The sequence below is a fragment of the Diaphorina citri genome, unplaced genomic scaffold, assembly GCF_000475195.1.
Source record: "Diaphorina citri unplaced genomic scaffold, Diaci psyllid genome assembly version 1.1 scaffold845, whole genome shotgun sequence".
NCBI lineage: Eukaryota > Metazoa > Arthropoda > Insecta > Hemiptera > Psyllidae > Diaphorina > Diaphorina citri.
This window is the reverse complement of record NW_007378277.1, coordinates 138666-161243: the sequence shown is the minus strand read 5'-3', so window position 1 is coordinate 161243 and position 22578 is coordinate 138666. Positions and strand designations below refer to the sequence as shown.

General features: G+C 39.8%; 3 protein-coding genes across 3 annotated transcripts in view; 2 read left to right on the top strand and 1 right to left on the bottom strand.

The window, feature by feature from the left end:
* LOC113468778 (tyrosine kinase receptor Cad96Ca-like) overlaps positions 1-22578 on the top strand; it is a 43876-nt gene that overhangs the window by 12195 nt on the left and 9103 nt on the right. The window contains exons 5-11 of the mRNA XM_026825944.1: positions 2357-2501; positions 3783-3935; positions 4643-4841; positions 5898-6090; positions 7583-7727; positions 20759-20911; positions 21384-21565. Coding sequence (XP_026681745.1) covers positions 2357-2501; positions 3783-3935; positions 4643-4841; positions 5898-6090; positions 7583-7727; positions 20759-20911; positions 21384-21565 — 1170 coding nt within the window. The remainder of the gene's footprint in view (positions 1-2356; positions 2502-3782; positions 3936-4642; positions 4842-5897; positions 6091-7582; positions 7728-20758; positions 20912-21383; positions 21566-22578) is intronic.
* LOC103512509 (tyrosine kinase receptor Cad96Ca) lies at positions 5766-6137 on the top strand. Its single transcript, XM_026825952.1, has one exon. The coding sequence runs from the start codon at positions 5953-5955 to the stop codon at positions 6115-6117; it is 165 nt and encodes a 54-aa protein (XP_026681753.1). The 5' UTR covers positions 5766-5952; the 3' UTR covers positions 6118-6137.
* LOC103512508 (anoctamin-10-like) overlaps positions 7778-22578 on the bottom strand; it is a 26658-nt gene continuing 11857 nt past the window's right edge. The window contains exon 4 of the mRNA XM_008477269.2: positions 7778-8111. The gene's annotated coding sequence lies outside the window, so the exon portion shown is untranslated. The remainder of the gene's footprint in view (positions 8112-22578) is intronic.

The window sequence follows — 22578 nt, the reverse complement described above, 5'->3', positions numbered from 1 at the left end:
TTATGTTAGTTTATCGAAGAAATAATGAGAAGAAGTTATCTAGGTAGTTGCAATAAAAATTCTGTACCTACTTAGTACTTACCTACACCTAATACCTATTGTAATAGTACCTACCTACCTACCTACCTACCTACCTACCTACCTACCTACCTACCTATGTACCTAATTACCTATGTTTGAATGTAGATAGCAATAGCAAAGTAGACACCTATCTCATCAATACATACATACTTTACGTCCTACTCTTTTGATCCTATCTATTTCATGTAGTTGGATATTGATCTTCATCTGATTTTGAAAGGTATTTAAAACCATATCATCAATGGTAGGTACCCATTCTTATTACGTACAGGGTGTAACAAAAGTCATTGTAAATAAATAAATATTAGTATACACGGTAAGACGAAAATTTGGGTAAAAGTTAGGTGGTTTTAGGGTAAAAGTTGACTATAATTAGGAGCTGGTATATCTAAGTATCTTCTATTGACTACGACTATTTATAAAATAAAAGCATGGAATTAAAAGCATAGATACTTCTAGTCTAATGGAGCAGTTGCAAATGGGTAAAAATTATTAATAAATGGTCGATTCCTATGTAAAAAGTTGTGAAAAATCCAAATCTTTCAGGTAGTTGCCTCGCTAGGTATCGCCACTATGCAAGGACGCTGACGTAGGAGCAGAAAGAACTGCGCAGAAACGTATGCGCACAAACACATTAATGTGTTGCCTGCGAGGGAGCTTTGCTCGGAACATTTGATGTGACGTCATCGTGTACGCGAGCGTATGCCGTGACGTCTGAGCTCAAGATTTACCAGTATTTTTTTAATCAATTTATCTCGGGATCAACTGGATAAGCACTTATGACACAAGGTGAATATTTATGACACTTATGACACTAGGAGATTTCTTATGACGTTTATCACACTTGATTATAAGGCTCCGTCACCCATGAAACGTGGAAAACTCCACAGGGATCCGTTAACTTCCTACTTGAACGTAGACAATTAAATTGAGAGTTATTACAATAGCTATGTATGCTGTTCTATCTATGATAATGCTCATAAGGTTTTACGGTACGTATAGGTACTTCATTCTGACCAGATCATCATAATCTAGATATAAGTAGTCATAGCCAGCCTCCGTGACCGAGTGGTCAATGGTGTTTTCTTCCGGTGGTTGAGGTTTCAAAACCCTCGACCGGAGCGAAATTTTTCAGAAGAAATTTCCGCCGCCATAACGACAAAGGGAAAGAAGTTTAGTCATGTATTTTCTGGTAACCGTATTTCCTTCCACCATTCGAACATCCCTATTCAAATCTGTACAGCTCTATAGGTACACCATTTTCGGTCCTTTAAGAATGTTTGCTGATCAGTATTATAGAGCACTGTCCCACAGCCTTGGGAGGGCCCTTAGAAGCCATTTTTTCGGAGCAAAGTCAAGGAGAACCAGAGCTATATCCTATCCGTTTGTGCTTGAATCAATGGGGTGCAATGATCCTAAAATTTCGCGAGGAAAGCTGTTTGTGTAGTTTTGATTCGAGACAAGCCAAGTTTCAACTAGGCATATTATACTCGCATCTTCAAATTCGCGATGTTCGTACCAGTTTTTTATTCCCTGGCAGTTCCACATAATGATCCTTATGTTTGTATGCTTACCTTGAGGACTCGTATTCATTAATTGCTATGCTTCTTCATCTCCTTGAGTTCCGTGGTCCATATGGTTTTCATCTTTCTCCTTCACCTTCTCAATTTGCAAGAGAGTTTCCTGAGTTGTATCTTCATGATTGAATTCTTCAGAATCTGTGTAGAATTCCATATCTTCTTCTTCTTCGTCACTGTTCATTTCATAATGTTGAGCATTTGGTTTTCTTTTCACTTGTTTCCCTCCATTTTCTGTTCTCACTTCAGGGGATTCAGACGGTTTTCGTTTCTGTCTCACTTCTTCCTTCTCTTCATTGTTCCCTCCATTCCACACTACACCATCTATATACAATTTGTCATACCTCATCACAGCCTTCCTACCTTTTTCTCTCATCATTTTCAACTGTGGGTACAATCGTTTCCTCGCTTCTACTACCTCTTTGGTAAAATCCTCTTGTATTCTTACCGTGGTACCTCTCAATTCTCTCCTGTTTCGAATAATATCAATTTTCCTTCTGATTGTTGTCAGGGTTACTATAACTAATCTGCCTTCGCTACTTACTTTACGTCCTACTCTTTTGATCCTATCTATTTCATGTAGTTGGATATTGATCTTCATCTGATTTTGAAAGGTATTTAAAACCATATCATCAATGGTAGGTACCCATTCTTATTACGTACAGGGTGTAACAAAAGTCATTGTTTTTTCTCCACAGAGTTCCAACATTATGAACGACCCTGTTCTAAATCAGAAGTCAGACGACAAGTGGGAGGTTCCCAGACAGCACATCAAAGTATTTGATATTCTGGGAGAAGGATGTTTTGGCCAGGTGTGGAAATGTGAGGCACTGGGGATTGATGGTAAGAATAGAATATAGATTAGAAGGGAGGAGGAGGAGGAGAGATGAGAAGAAATAGAGGGCCGAAGAGAAAAGACGATAACCGCTACGGCTTTTAGTGACGTGACAGCGCGGTGCGGTAATTTTACCCTGCATTCGGTGACAAGCTACCCGCCTCCTCACTGGTTGCGGTGAGGAAATTATCTCTGTGGTAAAAGTTAATCTCTCGGCTTAACCTTTTGGTGGCCCTTTGTAAGAAAAAGTCCTTAAGCCGTGTCGACCTCGTTGATTGACAAGGTGAAGAGGTGAATCTATGTTGTCGAGGTAGTGTACGGTTTCAGTCGACATCGCGTCGATCGATGAGGTCGACTATGTGTGAACACAGCTTCATAGGTGCCAACAAGCTGTTAGCCCAATTTCTGCCAGGATATAAATCAAGGCTTGAGGTATTCAATGAAGAATGAAGACATAGGCAGTCATTCCTCTTTTTCATACAAAAGTTAGAGCCCACTCAGGCTCGGCCACCCTAGCTACTAGTACATTAGGTACCTAATCGTCCTAATCTGAAATCAGAATAAAGATTTGACTAGCTACATTAGGTACCTAATCGTCCTAATCTGAAATCAGAATAACACTGGGTTGAGTTCAATCTTGGATTCAGCTACACTGATAGATCCTGGAATTCTGGATTATTTATCATTCCATATTAATCCGATTTGATAAAATCCGGCCTTAGTTCTAACTTGGTGCTTTCAGAAGCTCACAGATTCTCACATACAAAATGAGAATCATTCAAGTCACTATTTACGTACAGGGTTTAAGTCTATAATCTGGGAGAAGGATGTTTTGGCCAAGTGTGGAAATGTGAGGCACTGGGAATTGATGGTAAGAATAGAATTTGGATTAGAAGGGAGGAGGAGGAGAGATGAGAAGAAATAGAGGGCCGAAGAGAAAAGACGATAACCGCTACGGCTTTTAGTGACGTGACGGCGCGGTAATTTTACCCTGCATTCGGTGACAAGCTATCCGCCTCCTCACTGGTTGCGGTGAGGAAATTATCTCTTTGGTAAAAGTAATCTCTCGGCTTAACCTTTTGGTGGCCCTTTGTAAGAAAAAGTCCTTAAGCCGTGTCGACCTCGTTGATTGACAAGGTGATGAGGTGAATCTATGTTGTCGAGGTAGTGTACGGTTTCAGTCGACATCGCGTCGATCGATGAGGTCGACTATGTGTGAACACAGCTTCATAGGTGCCAACAAGCTGTTAGCCCAATTTTAACAGTGGCTTTTAATTTATCTCTTACAGGCAGGGAAGGTCCATGCATAGTCGCAGTAAAAACACTAAAGGAGAATGCAGGGGAGAGAGAACGACTGGATCTTCTACAGGAGTTAACAGTGATGAAAACATTGGATCCACATCCTAACGTAGTACGACTCCTAGGCTGCTGTACGGAGAAAGGTAAACCTATTGATTTCGACCAACAAATCAAGAACAACTGACGCGAAACCCAAAATTTTTCTTTGGCTGTTTTTACTGTGATTGACGGCCAGATCTACCTTAAAGGGCACACAAGTGGCAAGCATACATGTACCTATGATCCTTAGGCCGGCTATCACGCTCCGACTGTCCGATAGACACATGTTCCGACTAGCTGATCTGTCCGACCTTAGGTCAGGTCTATCAGGTCCACGTCTGTCAGACAGTCTTGAGTGTGAGTGACCGGTATGGTACCAAGCTTGAACACAGTGCCTCGGTGGTGTAGTGGTCAAGGCGCTTGCCTGGTAAACAGGAGGGCGTGGGTTCAATCCCAACCGAGGTATGGAATTTTATCCTCAATATAATTTGAGAATTTGACCACATAATAGTAGTAGCCTACTGCTGGAGTAAAGGGACTTTTCAGTCCTATGCGAGCAGTATAAATAAGCACTATTATTATTAGTTGCTGGAAGCCCAGAAGAGGTTAGGTAGTAGGTATAGGGTATATTAGGTACATACAGAGAGCGTCAGGCGTATTTTTTCAATATTGTTAATTTCTTTGTTTTTCGGCCTTATGGTCACGCCGCCGCTTTTGGTCATATTAAATGCTCTGACAGTTGCAGCTTCCTCCCCATCATGTTGGCCCATTTTATCCCTTATGTTCTCACGAATATGTCTTCCTATTCCAGAACCATTCTTCGTCATCATGGAGTATGTTCCATATGGAAAGCTACAGAGTTTCCTGCGCAGTTCACGTGCGCAGAGATATTACAACAACATGCATGGCAAGAGTAACTCGCTAACGTCACGTGATCTCACGTCATTCTGCTATCAAGTAGCACGCGGCATGCAGTTCCTATCCTCTCGAGGGGTAAGTGCATGTGGGAAGTAGACTGTCAGGCGCGACCCGACATGTAATATACAAATGTACTTATAGTTGTGTTCTATTTTACATCATTCATAATAATATGGACCAGTATTTTTTTTTTTTTTTTTTATTGTATTTTTTTCCAATAAATAAATGTAAAAATGGGATTTATTCCCGTGAATATGTAAAACAAACTATGCTTCACAGCATTACTAAGAGCCTCCTCTACTATTTCTGACATATCTATATTTTTTTTTTTACTCTGGTAATGCCGCCACTGGTAGCTACTTGATTAAAGTAGTTGCAGGGTCCTATGGCCCCAAAACTGAGATTCACAACCATAAACTAATCAGATTTATTATTTTTTAAAGAGGTTTGATAGACGGAACTGTAACTTCTAAGGTCTTATCGTCCTGAAAGCGAAGCGAGAAGAAAGACAGGATAGGAGAAAGCCAGCCGTTCCAAGAACGAACCTTATAAGTTCAGGATAAAATCCACCCCGGGCGGGAATCGAACCCACGACTTACCGCTCACAAGACATTCGTGCTACCCTCCAAGATAACTAGACTGGCTAAAATCAAATTGTTTAATTAAAACTATTCCAAACGGATTTACACTCGCAGGGAATCGAACCCGTGACCTAGGGCTTACAAGGTAGACGCACTACCCTCCAAGCTAATAAAGCTGACAGCAAATTTTCTATACTGAAAGCATGTGCTTGTACCAAGTGGACATGGGTGAACTTATAGCATATTTTACTATTATTTTATAGCGAAAATTTTCACAGAAAGCGAAGCGAGAAGAAAGACAGGATAGGAGAAAGCCAGCCGTTCCAAGAACGAACCTTATAAGTTCAGGATAAAATCCACCCCCAGGCGGGAATCGAACCCGTGACCTAGGGCTTACAAGGTAGACGCGCTACCCTACAAGCTAATAAAGCTGACAGCAAATTTTCTCTACTGAAAGCATGTGCTTGTACCAAGTGGACATGGGTGAACTTATAGCATATTTTACTATTATTTTATGGCGAAAATTTTCAAACGCAACTAATAAACGTATTATTGTTCTCAGGTGAGGGATGGTTATCGACTAGAGAAGCCTGATCACTGTCGCCGGGAGTTATACAACATCATGTATTACTGCTGGGATAAGGAACCCAATGAGCGACCTAACTTTACTGAACTCTGTGATTTATTGGAGAAACTACTACTGAATGAAACCGACTATATTGAGTTAGAACGATTCCCTGATCATTCCTACTATAATATGGTGTCACTTAGCGGAGAGAAGCTGTGAGATTTGATGAGAAAAATAGTGTTATACAACATCATGTATTACTGCTGGGATAAGGAACCCAATGAGCGACCTAACTTTACTGAACTCTGTGATTTATTGGAGAAACTACTGCTGAATGAAACCGACTATATTGAGTTGGAACGATTCCCTGATCATTCCTACTATAATATGGTGTCACTTAGCGGAGAGAAGCTGTGAGATTTGATTAGAAAAATAGTGTTTTAGATTCTTGTAGATTGTTGATCAGTTGATAGATTGTCAGGAGGACGGCGAGTTGCTGAAATACACAAACAGAGATAAGCTAAGTTGTTGAAGCGGCTTCAGCTGTAGTCGAATGGAGATAGCAGAATAATAAAAAAAAGATGAGTGTTCCAATAAATAAAAAAAGAAAAACCCTTACAAATGTTACTCGATGCGTGTTCTCCTTTCAATATTATGTATCTATTTGTGTGATTAGGTGCCTCTTATTAAGATAGAAGACAGAAAAGGAGAAAGCCAGTCGTTCCGAGAGTGAACTTATCTGTTTAGGATAAAATCCGCCCCGGTCGGGAATGGAACCCGCAACCTAACGCTTAGAAGGCAGACGCGCTAACCTGTTCCGTTTTTGTGTCCGCAACTAGTTTGCAGTTATAATAAGCTCTCATGATGATGAGTTCATTTATTCTGCTGTTGTTATTATTATAATTATTATTAGATATTATTGTTGTTTATGGTTCCGTGCTTGGGAAGATGAGAGAAGCCTTGAGCCCATCATCTATTCTGACGTTAGCTACCTCTACCTTGGTATTTGCTACCTCATGTTTGTTTCTGGTACTCTATTCTATGCCTCGTGTATTGATGAGTTCTGCATCTGTAATGAGAACTTGGTGTACTTACAGTAGTACATACTCGCAATGCATCATAGGTCGTAATTATGAGAACTATATTGTAAGAATCATTGAACAAACGAAGCAAGTTCTAAGTTTTTTTACCTCGACGATTTTACCTTTGCTTAAACCTACATAATAATTATGTACCTACATGGGTGGGTTGTCTTTTTCGTCGAAACTCCTGAACGGTGTGCTCCACATTTTTGGGAGTCTGGCGTACAGTAAAGGAGAATAATAAATTATCTTGATTTCCCTCTCTCTAATAATAAATTAGAAAGAGAAATGACCAAAAAATGAATATATTGCATTGACTGTAATAGTCTGTAATTATGTTAGTTTATCGAAGAAATAATGAGAAGAAGTTATCTAGGTATATAGTTGCAATAAAAATTCTGTACCTACTTAGTACTCACCTACACCTAATACCTATTGTAATAGTACCTATTTACCTACCTATGTACCTAATTACCTATGTTTGAATGTAGATAGCAATAGCAAAGTAGACACCTATCTCATCAATACATTATCATCAATGGTACGTACCCATTCTTATTACGTACAGGGTGTAACAAAAGTCATTGTTTTTTTCTCCACAGAGTTCCAACATTATGAACGACCCTGTTCTAAATCAGAAGTCAGACGACAAGTGGGAGGTTCCCAGACAGCACATCAAAGTATTTGATATTCTGGGAGAAGGATGTTTTGGCCAAGTGTGGAAATGTGAGGCACTGGGAATTGATGGTAAGAATAGAATTTGGATTAGAAGGGAGGAGGAGGAGAGATGAGAAGAAAATCAATTTATCTCGGGATCAAGAAGTCGTAGAAGAAAAAGAAAAATTCCGTTGTTCCTCATTTTTCCTGCTCTTTGACTTTGAAACATCACCCAAGTAAGCGCAACTGTTCTATTGAGAACGCTAGGAACAATACCATGGGAGTGTTCGTAGCACACCTGACATTGCCAAGTCCAGTCTATAGGATGTACCTCAACTATTGAAACACTAGGTGTAGATCTGACAGTACCCGGTGTCCATCAACTATTGTAACTCGTTCCAGACGTCAGTGTCAGTGCGAAATGTTTAGGTTTTGAAACTTCAACGAGATGCTCTTGCGATTCTGAAGAAGTCTCTGAAATATGTAGAAACAGAACAAGTAGATAATTAACTAATCAGATAAATATTTAGTTAGATACAGTGTGATGTTACACAACAGGGAGGTTAAGTGGAAGAGAATGCCTCATCTCAGGCACATGGCACAGGTCCATGCTATTAACATTACATATATGCTACTTAGCATTCGAAATATTTGTAAACATAGGGGTTGAGTGGATTGAAAAACATTACAAGTATTTAAGCACACTCTATTTGTCAAGGGTCTAAGTTTTCCTTACCCTTGGGATCAATTTAACTTTTAATTTGAAGAAACTATTCACTGATGAAATTTTGTAAAGAACTGAAACAATAAGACATTTTATAAAACTCACCTGATTTTTCAGCGCTTGTCGTGACTGGTAATTGAGCTTGGCCAATGCAACTCTCACCCAGTGAGGTTTATCTGAGATACAATACACGAGTACATATCTGAGTAGTAGGAGAATATGTTCAAACACTACAAACAGGAACAGTACCTGAAATAATAAGGAATTAATTAGACTAGGAAAATGGGATACCATTCTCAGGCAATACTTAAAAAGTGAAGAAGAAAAACAATGTCTTCACCTGACAAGAGAAACAAATTGAAATATATCCATTTGGCCACAAGCTATCCGCCTCACTCAGCCCAATCCTATTCCACATCTGTCTGGCACAGCGCAAGTCAAGATATAATACAACAGAAATCACAACATCAATAGAAATCACAATATCGATGGTATTGCCATACAATGGAAAACACAATATCATGCTATTGCAATATGCAGCATAGAAAACAGGACAGCATTACTTAAGCAGAAAAGAACCATATACAAAATACAAATAAGGCAATTCCCCTTGTGGATGGTTCTTTCTGTTTAATGCGGTTCAACACAAGAAATTAAATAAATTGAATTCAATTGAAAATACAAAAGTCTTAACACGGTACTTTTTGAAGCAAAAAATGGTCATCTGTACATTCCACAACCTCAGGCTGGATGAGGTATATGTGAGTAGGCGGCGTGTGTCACAGAATGGAAAGAAAAATTTCCGTCACTGAAAACTTTCATCTTCTACTTTCAAGAAATATTGCAGCTTGATACCGCTTTCGCATTACTTTAAGGCACCCTCATTCGCATCCATGCCTATCCAGGAACGTAAAAGTTTGATCAGAAAATTTCCGCTCCGGCCGGGATTCGAACCCAGCACCTCCAGGTGTGGACAAATGCAGACTTACCACAAGGAATCCGAAGAAATCACAATATCGATGGTGTCCATGATGATACAATGGAAAACACAATATCATGCCATTGCAATATGCAGCATAGAAAACAGGACAGCATTACTTAAGCAGAAAAGAACCATATACAAATAAGGCAATTCCCCTTGTGGATGGTTCTTTCTGTTTAATGCGGTTCAACACAAGAAATTAAATAAATTGAATTCAATTGAAAATAGGTACAAAAGTCTTAACGCGGTACTTTTTGAAGCAAAAAATGGTCATCTGTACATTCCACAACTTCAGGCTGGATGAGGTTTATGTGAGTAGGCGGCGTGTCACAGAATGGAAAGAAAAATTTCCGTCACTGAAGACTTTCATCTTCTACTTTCAAGAAATATTGCAGCTTGATACCGCTTTCGCATTACTTTAAGGCACCCTCATTCACATCCATGCCTATCCAGGAACGTAAAAGTTTGATCAGAAAATTTCCGCTCCAGTGGCCCAGAGTACATTGAATACACAGAAGAATGCTAACATGGACAAATGCAGACTTACCACAAGGAATCCAGTGGCCCAGAGTACATTGAATACACAGAAGAATGCTAACATGGACAAACAAGTAGATAATTAACTAATCAGATAAATATTTAGTTAGATACAGTGTGATGTTACACAACAGGGAGGTTAAGTGGAAGAGAATGCCTCATCTCAGGCACATGGCACAGGTCCATGCTATTAATGATACAGTGTGATGTTACACAACAGGGAGGTTAAGTGGAAGAGAATGCCTCATCTCAGGCACATGGCACAGGTCCATGCTATTAACATATATGCTACTTAGCATTCGAAATATTTGAAGTTGTAAACATAGGGGTTGAGTGGATTGAAAAACATTACAAGTATTTAAGCACACTCTATTTGTCAAGGGTCAAGTTTTCCTTGCCCTTGGGATCAATTTAATTTTTAATTTGAAGAAACTATTCACTGATGAAATTTTGTAAAGAAATGAAACAATAAGACATTTTATAAAACTCACCTGATTTTTGAGCGCTTGTCGTGACTGGTAATTGAGCTTGGCCAATGCAACTCTCACCCAGTGAGGTTTATCTGAGATACAATACACTGTGACTGGTAATTGAGCTTGGCCAATGCAACTCTCACCCAGTGAGGTTTATCTGAGATACAATACACTAGTACATATCTGAGTAGTAGTAGAATATGTTCAAACACTACAAACAGGAACAGTACCTGAAATAATAAACAACATATACATTATAGCAATGAGATACAATACACTAGTACATATCTGAGTAGTAGGAGAATATGTTCAAACACTACAAACAGGAACAATACCTGAAATAATAAGGAATTAATTAGACTAGGAAAATGGGATACCATTCTCAGGCACTACTTAAAAAGTGAAGAAGAAAAACAATGTCTTCACTTGACAAGAGAAACAAATTGAAATATATCCATTTGGCCACAAGCTATCCGTCTCACTCAGCCTAAGTGAGGCCGGAAAACGTCAGCAGCATGCCCAGATGGTCACCTATTCAGATACCAACCACGCACAACGTTGCTTAACCTGAGTGATATACTTACCTCACTAGGAGACCATGTAGATACTAGTGATCGTAACTCAGGTATCATGAATAACAACGCACAGTTAGTCATCACAGAGATTGCACATAGACATTCGAATGCTCGCTGAAATACAAAAATAGATTCCAATTGGATAATGTTAACTTTTAATACATGTAATTGGTAAAACAAATCAATAATTTAATGAAAGTAGGTAGAATAAACATTCAATATCCGAAGTTTTTTTTCCGCTCTGTGCTTGGAATACGGGGTGCACTCCGTCTCGTAAGGACAAATGAGTAGCTACTTTAATCAATAAGGAATTAATTAGACTAGGAAAATGGGATACCATTCTCAGGCACTACTTAAAAAGTGAAGAAGAAAAACAATGTCTTCACTTGAGAAACAAACTGAAATATATCCATTTGGCCACAAGCTATCCGCCTCACTCAGCCCAAGTCAGCAGAACGCGATTGCCTAGATGGTCACCTATCTAGATACCAACCATGCACAACGTTGCTTAACCTGAGTGACAGACTTACCTCACTAGGAGACCATGTAGATACTAGTGATCGTAACTCAGGTATCATGAATAACAAGGCACAGTTAGTCATCACAGAGATTGCACATAGACATTCGAATGCTCGCTGAAATACAGGAAAACAGATTCCAATTGGATAATGTTAACTTTTAATACACATAATTGGTAAAACAAATCAATAATTTAATGAAAGTAGGTAGAATAAACATTCAATATTCGAAGTTTTTTTTCCGCTCTATGCTTGGAATACGGGGTGCACTCCGTCTCGTAAGGACAAATGAGATTGCACATAGACATTCGAATGCTCGCTGAAATACAAGAAAATAGATTCCAATTGGATAATGTTAACTTTTAATACACATAATTGTTAAAACAAATCAATAATTAAATGAAAGTAGGTAGAATAAACATTCGATATCCGAAGTTTTTTTCCGCTCTGTGCTTGGAATACGGGGTGCTCTCCGTCTCGTAAGGACAAATGAGTAGCTACTTTAATCGAGTAGCGACCAGTGGCGGCATTATCAATGCGAGATTGCACATAGACATTCGAATGCTCGCTGAAATACAAGAAAATAGATTCCAATTGGATAATGTTAACTTTTAATACACATAATTGGTAAAACAAATCAATAATTTAATGAAAGTAGGTCGAATAAACATTCAATATCCGAAGTTTTTTTTCCGCTCTGTGCTTGGAATACGGGGTGCTCTCCGTCTCGTAAGGACAAATGAGTAGCGACCAGTGGCGGCATTATCAATGTAAAAACACGAAAACACCAGTAAGTAACCCGGACTATGTACTAATTGTACTTACCTGCCAAGCTCCTATATTCTTAACACGTCTAGCAATGGGTCTCTGGTAGAGGCAGCATAGTTTGAAAGCATCAGATCTGACTTCTAGCATATTGTTAATCAGGGCCCAGAACGCTGCCATGGGGGTGCATGTGGGAAGTAGACTGTCAGGCGCGACCCGACATGTAATATACAAATGTACTTATAGTTGTGTTCTATTTTACATCATTCATAATAATATGGACCAGTCCGCGCTTTCTATTTTGCGAAACAATTAGAGGTTCGTGTTTGCCATGGGGAATACAGCTGAGAATAAGTACACGTAACCAAACTGAATGAACAACTCCAGGTAATCATCATAAGTACCCTGCAACGAACAAAGTGTTTTCAAATAATTACATTTTTTAATGAGTGTTTCACGAGAATAAGTACACGTAACCAAACTGAATGAACAACTCCAGGTAATCATCATAAGTACCCTGCAACGAAGAAAGTGTTTTCAAATAATTACATTTTTAAATGAGTGTTTCACCGCCGATTTTATTTCGTAGCAATGAAACAACTGCTACATTAGACTCGTGTGGTCTGTGTCGTAGCATGCCCATGCCGTAGTATTCCTCTCATCAGATGGGCGAGAAGAGACACAATACTTACCATTAGACGCTGAGTCAACACGAGAACACCAGAACTAGAAAGTAACACGTTGAAATGTTTGCAATCGAAAACGAGTAAAGATTTTTGTCGATGATGGGCACGGCACCTTCTGCATGGCAAGCAAGCGCGTGCATGGTACAAATTTCTTGACCCCGCCGGGAATCGAACCCGGGTCTCCCGCGTGCAAAGCGAGCGCAGTGACCACTACGCCATGGGAACTCACTCTATCTGTAAATAAATTATAGGGTAATGGGTTCGAGTCCCACACATAGTAAATTGTTTATTATTAGGTATTACCTATTTATAGTTTTATAGTACCTATGTAAGTATTTATTATTTTACTTTAGGTTTAAATTAAGATGAGTGTTCCACCGCCGTTTTTATTTCGTAGCAATGGAACAACTGCTACATTAGACGCTTGTGGCCTGTGTCGTGGCATGCCCATCCCGTAGTATGCCTCTCATCAGATGGGCGAGAAGAGACACAATACTTCCCATTTAGGTTCTGAGTCAACACGAGAACACCAGAAAGTAACCCGTTGAAATATTTGCAATCGAAAGGAAAGAAAGGATATCTTTTTTTCTACCATACGCCGGGGTGATGGTCTCTAGCCATGTTTAATGGGCTCGTCCTGAACCGCAGTCAACCATTATGAGAACTTGTACTTGTACTTTAAAAGCAGAGAGAACCCTTTGAAAACTGTCAGCTAGCTAGGCTGGTTAGGGCTTTTTCTAAACAAGTTCTACACTACAGTTTACAGTTCTACGTTTTACTGAACCACTAATATGTTAACTTACGGTTCTGAGCATTTCCAAGTCCTGAATATAGAACGCTACATAGAAGAGGGACATGAAGTTGTTAACAAACTCAAACAGTACTAGTTTGGTGATTCTATAGCGATCAAACTGAGATTGTGTACGATGATTTTCTGAAATCAGAAATAGGTATCCATTCAAATTCCATAATGAAGTCTCAAAACAAACTGTAGGTAGGTATAAATAAAATGTTCTCACAACGGGGTTTTACCCTCCATTTCCCTGCGGATTACTGATGTTAAGCAATGTTGCGCATGGTTAGTATTCGGATAGGTGTCTATCTGGACAATAGATCAGTTGCGCTTACTTGGGTGATGTTTCAAAGTCATAGAGCAAGAAAAATGAATTTTCTGAAATCAGAAATATAAGCTCCATTCAAATTCCATAGTGAAGTCTCAAAACAAACTGTAGGTAGGTATAAATAAATAAATAAATAAAATGTTCTCACAACGGGGTTTTACCCTCCATTTCCCTGCGGATTACTGATGTTAAGCAACGTTGCGCATGGTTAGTATCCGGATAGGTGTCTATCTGGACAACTGCGTGATGCTGGCTTTTGCCAGACCTAGTCAGACTGGGTGAGGTCAATGTGAGTAAACGGATAGTTTGTAGTCCTTGGTAACTAAAAACCTCAGTAGTTATACGGTTAAACCTCTATCACTAGCCTAGTTAGCTTGTAAGCGCTAGGTTGCGGGTTCGATTCCCGCCCGGGGCGGATTTTAGGACAAACTCAAACAGTACTAGTTTGGTGATTCTATAGCGATCAAACTGAGATTGTGTACGATGATTTTCTGAAATCAGAAATAGGTATAAGCTCCATTCAAATTCCATAGTGAAGTTTCAAAACAAACTGTAGGTAGGTCTGAAATCAGTCAGAAATATAAGCTCCATTCAAATTCCATAGTGAAGTCTCAAAACAAACTGTAGGTAGGTATAAATAAATAAATAAAATGTTCTCACAACGGGGTTTTACCCTCCATTTCCCTGCGGATTACTCATGTTAAGCAACGTTGCGCATGGTTAGTATCCGGATAGGTGTCTATCTGGACAATCGCGTGACAAAGAGTAAGGTACGTGCCAACTTTAAGTCCTATAAAAAAGTGTAAGTTAAGTGTGAGTGTTGGCAAACCAAAAATGTCATTTAATTTACAGTTCTACATTTTACTGAACCACTAATATGTTGACTTACGGTTCTGAGCATTTCCAAGTCCTGAATATAGAACGCTACATAGAAGAGGGACATGAAGTTGTTGACAAACTCAAACAGTACTAGTTTGGTGATTCTATAGCGATCAAACTGAGATTGTGTACGATGATTTTCTGAAATCAGAAATAGGTATAAGCTCCATTCAAATTCCATAGTGAAGTCTCAAAACAAACTGTAGGTAGGTATAAATAAATAAATAAAATGTTCTCACAACGGGGTTTTACCCTCCATTTCCCTGCGGATTACTCATGTTAAGCAACGTTGCGCATGGTTAGTATCCGGATAGGTGTCTATCTGGACAATCGCGTGATGCTGGCTTTTGCCAGACCTAGTCAGACTGGGTGAGGTCAATGTGAGTAGACGGATAGCTTGTAGTCCTTGGTAACTAGTCATATAGTTAAACCTCTATCGCTAGCCTAGTTAGTTACCTTGCAAGCGCTAGGTTGCGGGTTCGATTCCCGCCCGGGGCGGATTTTAGGAACAGATGAGGTGCGTCCTCGAAACAGCTGGCTTTCTCCTATCCTGCCTTCCTTCCCTCTTTACTTTCGGGACGATAAGACCTTTGCAGTTAGGGTGAGGTCAATGTGAGTAGACGGATAGCTTGTAGTCCTTGGTAACTAAAAACCTCAGTAGTTATACGGTTAAACCTCTATCGCTAGTCTAGTTACCTTGTAAGTGCTAGGTTGCGGGTTCGATTCCCGCCCGGGGTGGATTTTAAGAACAGATAAGGTGCGTCCTCGGAACGGCTGGCTTTCTCCTATCCTGCCCTCCTTCCCTCTTTACTTTCGGGACGATAAGACCTTTGCAGTTACAATTCCCTCAATCAACCTCTTGGGAAAAAAAACCTTTATTAAACAAATCTAACTTACCCCATTCAGTAAGGAAGTTAGCAAGTTCCCTGTAGTACATATTCATAAGATACACCAGTGCTGCATATAGGGTGGATGGTAAATACACTAGGTACCCAGGATGAGAGGGAATGGCCCTGATCTGACGGTCTAGCCAGAAGCTGGATAACATGATGAGGAATGCACCCAACATACACACACCTACCAGTGGAAATGAGACACAATACATCTGAAACAAATCAATTTATAGAAACTGAAATCAAAATGCAATGGTCGTATTTTCCAGCTCCTTCTTGAGTAAAGCAATATCGTAATGTAATGGTAATCATGAATCCGAACATGATGAGGAATGCACCCAACATACACACACCTACCAGTGGAAACGAGACACAATACATCTGAAACAAATGAATTTATAGAAACTGAAATTGAAATGCAATGGTCATATTTTCCAGCTCCTTCTTGAGTAAAGCAATATCGTAATGTAATGGTAATAATGAATCCCTAGAAGAAGTAGGTTACATACAGGTATTGATATTTCAATTACAGTCGATTATCGGTAATTCGAATTTCAAGGGACCTGATTTTTTTTCCCCGAATTATCGAGAGTTTCGAATTATCAATTTCTTAATGGTACCCTACGATTTCAAGTGGGAGAGAAATCTTTAGAACAAAGAAAAGGGGACTTTCCTCTATAGGTCACTTACCTTGGTGTAAGTTTTCCAGGCAGGATATTGAGGTTGCATTTTCCCGGTGACAGTATCCTCTCCCATTTTACCATGGAACGTAGGCCGAGGTGTATCATCCAGACTAGTCATGTTGATTGTACCCCATTGAAACGCCAGCTCTGAACATTTCCTGTTCCACATCTGTCTGGCACAGCGCAAGTCAAGATATAATACAACAGAAATCACAACATCAATAGAAATCACAATATCGATGGTGTCCATGATGATACAATGGAAAACACAATATCATGCCATTGCAATATGCAGCATAGAAAACAGGACAACAGCAGAGAGAACCCTTTGAAAACTGTCAGCTAGCTAGGCTGGTTAGGGCTTTTTCTAAACAAGTTCTACACTACAGTGAACGAAACGTACATCGATGACATACTATCTGGTGGTGAAGATGTGACTCAAGCTCTTCAGCTTAAAGAAGAACTTATCGCCTTGCTCGAGAAAGGTTGTTTTGAATTGCGCAAATGGGCGAGCAACAGCTGGGCCGTTGGGGATCATGAGTTAGTCCTTTAAAAAAAAGCCATTTATCTCTTTTTTTTTCTCAGTACGTATCTACACAAACATTTGTATGTATGTAAAACATTTAATAAATGGTATACCCATCCGTAAAGCAGATGCTTGGGCACGGATGTGAGTCCCTTTTCATGAGTGAGTCCTACAGTTTACTGGACTCCTATTTGAAAGCTTACCCAGTGATTGTCCCTCGTATAGTTTAAGCTGAGGATAGCCAGGTACATGTTCATCCTCGCACATAGCTCTCACATTATCCAGTTCATGCTTCACTATGGATTGCTTCTCGGTAGAAGTGAGGAAGCACCCGATGTCACCCGAACGAGGTAGGAAATCCTCGAGCTCATTGATCGTGAAATGTCGGAGAGAATCGTGTCTGTCTCGTTTTTGTAGCTCCATATCTTCAGCAGTTTCTAGGAGACGTATAGATCGCGCTGATATGTGTAGGATGAGACCCTGCCGGGAGAGAAGGTGTAGTGGTTAAGGCTTTGGACTTTGAATCTAGAGGTTGGTGATTCAAGTCAAAGTTAAGTTATGAAATTTATCTAGGTGTAATAATTGGGGAACGATATTTGTGACAAGCTACTCGCCTACTCACATTAACCTCACCCAGTCTGAGTGGGGCTGGAAAAACAAGCAGCACGCGATTGTAATACACATATGTATCTAATGAATTACTCTCAGATTTCAATTAACCATTTTCTGAAGCGCAGATTTGTGATGAATGAATCTCACTGTTTGGGTTTTGCCATGAAAATTATCAACCTATATGATAGAGACTATAGTAGGTATGATACCCACTGCCCCTGTGGATCTTGAGCATAGTAGAACTATATGTAGGCTGGTACTTAAGGTGTGTTCAAACATAGTCAACCGGCCGTCCATCGACCGAGGTGAATCTATGTTGTCGAGGCAGTGTGGACTGTTCAGTCGACATCGTTCGATGGCCGGTCGACTATGTGTGGACAGTAGTGACTCATCAGATGGGCGAGAAGAGACACAATACTTCCCATTTAGGTGCTGAGTCAACACGAGAACACCAGAAAGTAACCCGTTGAAATATGAACCGCAGTCAACCATTATGAGAACTTGTACTTGTTCTTTAAAAGCAGAGAGAACCCTTTGAAAACTGTCAGCTAGCTAGGCTGGTTAGGGCTTTTTCTAGTTCTACACTACAGTTTACAGTTCTACATTTTACTGAACCACTAATATATTAACTTACAGTTCTGAGCATTTCCAAGTCCTGAATATAGAATGCTACATAGAAGAGGGACATGAAGTTGTTGACAAACTCAAACAGCGGTAGGTATGAAATTTATAAATTTAATTAACCTGTTCACGAAAAAACACAGCTAGGGGTAAGTTTACGCGACATTTCGATATTTATTCGAAAATTGCCTTATTCATAAGCCAAATAGATTAAAGTAAGCTTTTTAACTTTACTCTGATTAAAATTTAGCCAGTCAGAAATCAGTGGTTTAATCTAAATCAACTCCCGACCATCTGGAGGAGTTGACCAATTAAAATAATAGATAATGATTAGTAAGAATCAAGTGATTATATTTTTTTACCTTAGAAATCTGACTATACAGAATAGAGTACAGAAATTCATGACTCATTTTACTGCAATCAGCAATTAATTTATTTCAGACTGAAATTTACGCCTATGGATTTTTAATTTCGCGGTTTCAATTCACATGTTTCAAGTATTGATTATTAGGTAGGTAATTATTTGTGGTATTGGTATGTACCTATCTATATCTACTTGTGTTCTATGTTGTACAAAGTATGTATGCTTATGCTTATTAGGGTACAGAAATTCATGACTCATTTTACTGCAATCAGCAATTAATTTATTTCAGACTGAAATTTACGCCTATGGATTTTTAATTTCAGGGAATTCACATGTTTTAGTAGGTAATTATTTGTGGTGAGTATTGGTATGTACCTATCTATATCTACTTGTGTTCTATGTTGTACAAAGTATGTATGCTTATGCTTACAATAGATCTATCTTAAATTTTACAAATGATCAAATGAAATAGGTAATTACAAACAAAAATAAATAGGTGATGGTTTTTCGGCATTTTCATCAGAATTTTATTCACGCCAGCCTATGTGGATTGGATGGTAGCGTAACGGCGTTGTAAGCGCAACAATTGATTACCACCCGGGCAGAACTTTATCCTAAACAGATAAGGTTCGTTCTCAGAATATCTGGCTTTCTCCTATCCTGTCTTCCTCCCTTTTTGCTTTCGGGACGATAAAACTTCCGCTGTTACAGATCCCTCTATCCAACCTCTACAGAAAAAGCAAGAGAGATTGTTCTTCTCAATACATCAGAGGAAAGATATTGATGATCAATTGATCAGTAGACTTACCAAAGGGTTGATCTTTAGATCATTGGACTTACCAAAGGGTTGATCTTTGACTTCCGCTGTTACAGATCCCTCTATCCAACCTCTACAGAAAAAGCAAGAGATTTTGTTCTTCTCAATACATCAGAGGAAAGATATTGATGATCAATTGATCAGTAGACTAACCAAAGGGTTGATCTTTAGATCATTGGACTTACCAAAGGGTTGATCTTTGGACAAGGATTTATACCAGGAATGTCCCAGAGCCTTAAGATACTCCTCATCATGTAGAGGAAACATTTGACGTATCAACTTCCAATTCATCAGGGCCTCCACTGGGGAAATAACAGAACGAAATAATTGAGCTATCTAATTTTAAGTCGAGGATTTGGTTTGTCTGTTTGTTTCATCATAACTTTCGAGCGACTTGTCCGATTTTGTCGCTTTCGCATTACTTTAAGGCACCCTCATTCACATCCATGCCTATCCAGGAACGTAAAAGTTTGATCAGAAAATTTCCGCTCCGGCCGGAATTCGAACCCAGCACCTCCAGGTGTGGACACATGCAGACTTACCACAAGGAATCCAGTGGCCCAGAGTACATTGAATACACAGAAGAATGCTAACATGGACAAATGCAGACTTACCACAAGGAATCCAGTGGCCCAGAGTACATTGAATACACAGAAGATTGCTAACATCTCTGGAGATACAAGTAACTGATAGAATCCTAATATCATGGGAACCACTAACGAGTAGGAGTAGAAGTTGAGAAAGTGGAAGTAGAGAGCTATGGACTCACCAAAATATGCGTGGACAAATGCAGACTTACCACAAGGAATCCAGTGGCCCAGAGTACATTGAATACACAGAAGATTGCTAACATCTCTGGTGATACGAGTAACTGATAGAATCCTAATATCATGGGAACTACTAGCGAGTAGGAGTAGAAGTTGAGAAAGTGGAAGTAGAGAGCTATGGACTCGCCGAAATATGCGTGGATATCCTCTGAAATGACAATACAATAGTAAAGCCATTTTTTTTTTTTTTCAGTACCTACGTACACAAACATTTGTATGTATGTAAAACATTTAATAAATGGTGTACCCATCCATAAAGCAGATGCTTGTGCACGGATGTGAGTCCCTTTTCATGAGTGAGTCCTAGAGTTTACTTACCCAGTGATTGTCCCTCATATAGTTTAAGCTGAGGATAGCCAGGTACATGTTCATCCTCGCACATAGCTCTCACATTATCCAGTTCATGCTTCACGATGGATTGCTTCTCGGTAGAAGTGAGGAAGCACCCGATGTCACCCGAACGAGGTAGGAAATCCTCGAGCTCATCTAACAGTGGTCCTTTGATTTATCTCTTACAGGCAGGGAAGGTCCATGCATAGTCGCAGTAAAAACACTAAAGGAGAATGCAGGGGAGAGAGAACGACTGGATCTTCTACAAGAGTTAACAGTGATGAAAACATTGGATCCACATCCTAACGTAGTACGACTCCTAGGCTGCTGTACGGAGAAAGGTAAGCCTATTGATTTCGACCAACATACCAAGAACAACTGACGCGAAATCCAAAATTTTTCTTTGGTTGTTTTTACTGATGTGATTGACAGCCAGATCTACCGTAAAGGGCACACAAGTGGCAAGCATACATGTACCTATGTATGTTCCTTAGTCCGGCTATCACGCTCCGACTGTCCGATGGACACATGTTCCGACTACCTGATCTGTCTGACCTAGGTCAGGTCTATCAGGTCCACGTCTGTCAGACAGTCTGACGTACCAAGCTTGAACACTATTAGTTGCTGGAAGCCCAGAAGAGGTTAGGTAGTAAGTATATACATATAGGGTATATTAGGTACATACAGTGCTTTTTCGGCCTTATGGTCATATTAATTGCTCTGACAGTTGCAGCTAATTCTTCTATATTTCCTCCCCATCATGTTGGCCCATTTTATCCCTTATGTCCTCACGAATATGTCTTTCTATTCCAGAACCATTCTTCGTCATCATGGAGTATGTTCCATATGGAAAGCTACAGAGTTTCCTGCGCAGTTCACGTGCGCAGAGATATTACAACAACATGCATGGCAAGAGTAACTCGCTAACGTCACGTGATCTCACGTCATTCTGCTATCAAGTAGCACGCGGCATGCAGTTCCTATCCTCTCGAGGGGTAAGTGCATGTGGGAAGTAGACTGTCAGGCGCGACCCGACATGTAATATACAAATGTACTTATAGTTGTGTTCTATTTTACATCATTCATATGGACCAGTCCGCGCTTTCTATTTTGCGAAACAATTAGAGGTTCGTTGTGTTGATAGAGGAAACTGGTAACAACGGAGTTCTCATTGTCTCGAAATCGAAGAGCCGTTTTGTGAACAAACGAACAAAGTTCGCCCCAGGTGTGTGTCGAACCCGTGACAACTGACAAGAGCTTAATTTCCGTATAGGGTAAGTGTACCATTTATTCGCCCACCTAAAAAACGTACCATTTATTGGCCCACCATACGCCACATAAGTCTGAACTGGACGATTTTTTTCAAGATCCAATTTCATCAAAAGAAAGGGCTTAAAGACTGCTATCGAACCAGTGCTATTCAAAAATTGTAGTCATAAAAACAAAAATTAGAAAAATAAATGTGGGCAGGTGGGCCAATAAATGGTACGTTTTTTAGGTGGGCGAATAAATGGTACACTTACCCTACCTACTTAGACTTGATGATGATGATGATGATGATGATTTCCTTTTTACATTACTTGGTATTCCTCACAGACTTTCGCCGGAGTTACAATGTACATTTTCAACGTCAACATACAGCCGCTCAGCAACGGCACCAAAACCCGAGACTGCGACCTGTACATAGCCAAGGACAATTTGATCGCCAACAGGGACAATCCTAACCGAGTACCCCAGACTTATACTCTGATGGAAGGCGGCTCTTGTCTGGCTATATTCAAAAACAGAACCGCCGCTGCCGCTCAACCCGTGCTTCTTAAAACCTCCCCGCCGCCCAATCTAAAAACCAAAAAACTCATCTGCACCTGTACGGAACAAGAAGAGGTCAATTTGTCATAGTCGCTTTCCGAAATGGCAGGAAAATCTTTTTAAACCGGTATTTACCAGCTTATGAAAGAAAATACCCCAAGTCGATATTCAATATCTTGAGAAAACATCTTCGAGGGGG